Below are 2,856 nucleotides of genomic sequence, written 5' to 3' on the forward strand. Positions count from 1 at the left end.
TCGGTGGAACCGCATTGTTAAAGTGATTGCATTGCGTGTTCGATCGATATCACTGCCTTCGATTAGACGCACCACACCATCATCGAACATGTCCAGAATTGCAAGGGCCTTCCTTTTGGATTCGTCCTGTAATGAAGAGTCAGTCGACGAACAGATTATCCACTGGGCGTTGACGACGAATCCAGAGATTTTGTCCAACAGGTGATACCGAACATACTACTAACTCCTGTTCCCCGCTCGAGAAAGTAGTCAATGAGTGAGGAAGAATATGTGCCACCTCTAGTGTCGTGAATGTGTTGCTCTTATTCCTCAACGGGGTTCCCTCGTCATCTTGGGCCCCATAAGTGCCGTCCTGGAAAATGCGACTCGTTGCCTCATCGCAGTCGAACGAGCGTGATATGACACAGCGGTGATGATCACGTACAAGACAATCTCTTCTTAAATTGGCTAGCCGTCGGGTAGTTGCCGCGAGGAGATGCGCGCTTGGGAGATCAGTAAAGGCGGCAGGTGAAGGTTGAGCAGCTTTTCTCGCCGAGGCTCTCACTATTGAGTATGTTAGCCATTATCAACTTCAAAAATCACCCGAATCTGCTTACAAGGCAGAAAGAAGTTCTCAAAAAGCGTCTCCGCAAATGCAATCAATCGTGGTCCATATTCGGAGGCAGAGATCGACTCACTCGGCAACGCGTCAGCCGGGATCTTCGTATGCTGGAAAAAGAAACACAGGAAATTGTTTCTCGACGCTTCTGAGCGCGCCTGTTCGTAGGTAAGTCGGACGAGGGTGACCTGCTTGTATGGCCTGTGATTTTGCACAGGTTCGCACGCTGCGACGACTGCGATGAATACACGGGTTTGCTGTTGTCGTTAGTCAGAACTAAGCCTCGAATGGGGCGCAAACAGGTCAATCACTACCTCCAGCGACGTGGGGCGCCGATAAGGGGCTGAAGGAGTCGCCATATCAAGTGCTACTGCAGCAGGTGGTGGTGTTGGGAGGAGACATGCGGGTCGCTCATATTCAGTGGCGTCTTCAGTCTGCCAAATTGAGAAGGTTTAGCGATGAGCCATCCGAGCGTGGCTGCGCAACCCCCAAGACTACCAAGTGTGCCATGGGCAGCGTGAGCACAGCCCTGAGTCCGGAATGATCCCCCAAATCACTTCGCCCCTGCTGACCCAAGCCTCATTTCCCCAAAGACTACGCGTCTTGTGCCCAGCTCCGATCATTGGGTTCATACCTCACGACGTCCGGAGCACTGCACTAGCCGAATCCCCCCTCAATCTGATGCTACAATGCAGTCATCAGAAAGCTCTGCTGAGATGCAACAATCCCGGACAGAATCGACCGGCGATGAAGTCACGCCGAGGGTCAAGGCTCAGCAGAAGCCGTCCCTCTCAGCTGCTGTCCCGTACCAACCGAATGAGATGCTCCTCCTCTATGACGAGGATGAGAAAAAGGGGTTCAAGCTACAGGTGTTACGTCTACTCGAGGGTGGGAGAAATGAAGGGTTCACCATGTCATGTTGTATGTTGGTGAGAGTGGTGGACGCAGCCGGTACCGCTCTGGAGGGCCAGGAATACGTCCTCAAAATATTCGACTTCAAGCTCGCACACGTTCTGAGAAGTCAGTATGGCTGCGGGAACTTCACCACCGTGCGGAGCGATGCAGTGAACAATCTTGCTCATGCACCACAGTTTGGCGAGCTCTTGCATCAATGGCGTCAACCAATTGATGTGGCTACTTGCGAAGACAGTCGTACAGTGAAATTCCTTCTGGAGAGAGGATGGACGATCTCAAAGTTTGAACTCGTGCATTTCGCTCTCCACGAGGATACTCGGCGTGAAATCCAAACTGATGAACAGTTTCCTTATCGACAGATTTCTGTTGCAGAGGCGGAGGTATTTCTGCTGCTTGCACAACAGGAACAGTATTCCATTCACCGAAAGATATTTTCGGGCATTCGAGGACTCGGCGGATTTCCGTCTTTCGTCGCTGGTGGGAGACTACGAAGACCAGAGGCCGAGCCGACATCAGACAAATTGGCCCTGGTACTCACACAATATCCTGCCATCTTAATGTCTCTCGTGGCAGGCGTTCCACTGCACCAACTCCCCAAGGACGATATGACAGATGATGACTGGTACAATCTACACATGAAAATTCACGAAAAGATGGTGATGCAGCTGTGGAGGGAAGGCATCCAGCATGGTGATGTGAGGTCTTCCAATGTCCTGATAGATCTCACTCATTTCGAGGTCAACCTGATTGATGTGGGGGCTTTGAAATTCCTGGAGACGGCAGAGTCTGATGACTCGAGACCTGGCCATCTCCCCACTCAATTCGACTGCGACCTTGAGGACCATGTCAACCAAATGATTTTGAACATTGCCCCTCGCTCATACAGTACGTCAACGAGAGCCAGTATGGTTGCGACTATGCGCTTCCGAGCCTTCATCTGCTCTGGTAATGAATTGGATACGCTGTTATGGTCATTCATTATGGAGAGTCTTTGGTCAAGCGTGTCCCTGTCGCGGCACTCGCACGACTTCCATCTCGTCGCCGAGGTTTTACGACACGGTCGCCGGATGATGGACCATGAATGGAAGCATATCGATGGGTGCCAAGAATGGCATTACCGAGCTGTTATCCGCCTTGCAAGACTTTTCTGCACACCTTCAGAATTCCACGCCCATCGTACGCTAGAGCGGTTTCTCCAGCACGAGATGGGATCCAAGTCGGAGTTGTGGCAAGATTGTCTCTGGCATAGAGAAGATCTTCAATCATCTGACATCGAGAACCTCCTTCATCACCGCGTCGAGTCAGAGATGAAACGTTCCATTGAGCTACCGACTTTGGGTTGA

At 51.4% G+C, this 2,856-nt stretch overlaps 1 protein-coding gene across 1 annotated transcript; it reads left to right on the forward strand.

Moving 5' to 3' along the window:
- Positions 1-1,287: 1,287 nt before the first annotated feature.
- PV07_08782 (uncharacterized protein) lies at positions 1,288-2,856 on the forward strand (the record flags this gene model as incomplete). The annotated part of the gene is made up of 1 exon (XM_016395976.1): positions 1,288-2,856. The coding sequence occupies one exon, from the start codon at positions 1,288-1,290 to the stop codon at positions 2,854-2,856; it is 1,569 nt and encodes a 522-aa protein (XP_016245832.1).

The sequence above is a fragment of the Cladophialophora immunda genome (assembly GCF_000835495.1).
Source record: "Cladophialophora immunda strain CBS 83496 unplaced genomic scaffold supercont1.5, whole genome shotgun sequence".
Taxonomy (NCBI): Eukaryota; Fungi; Ascomycota; class Eurotiomycetes; order Chaetothyriales; family Herpotrichiellaceae; genus Cladophialophora; species Cladophialophora immunda.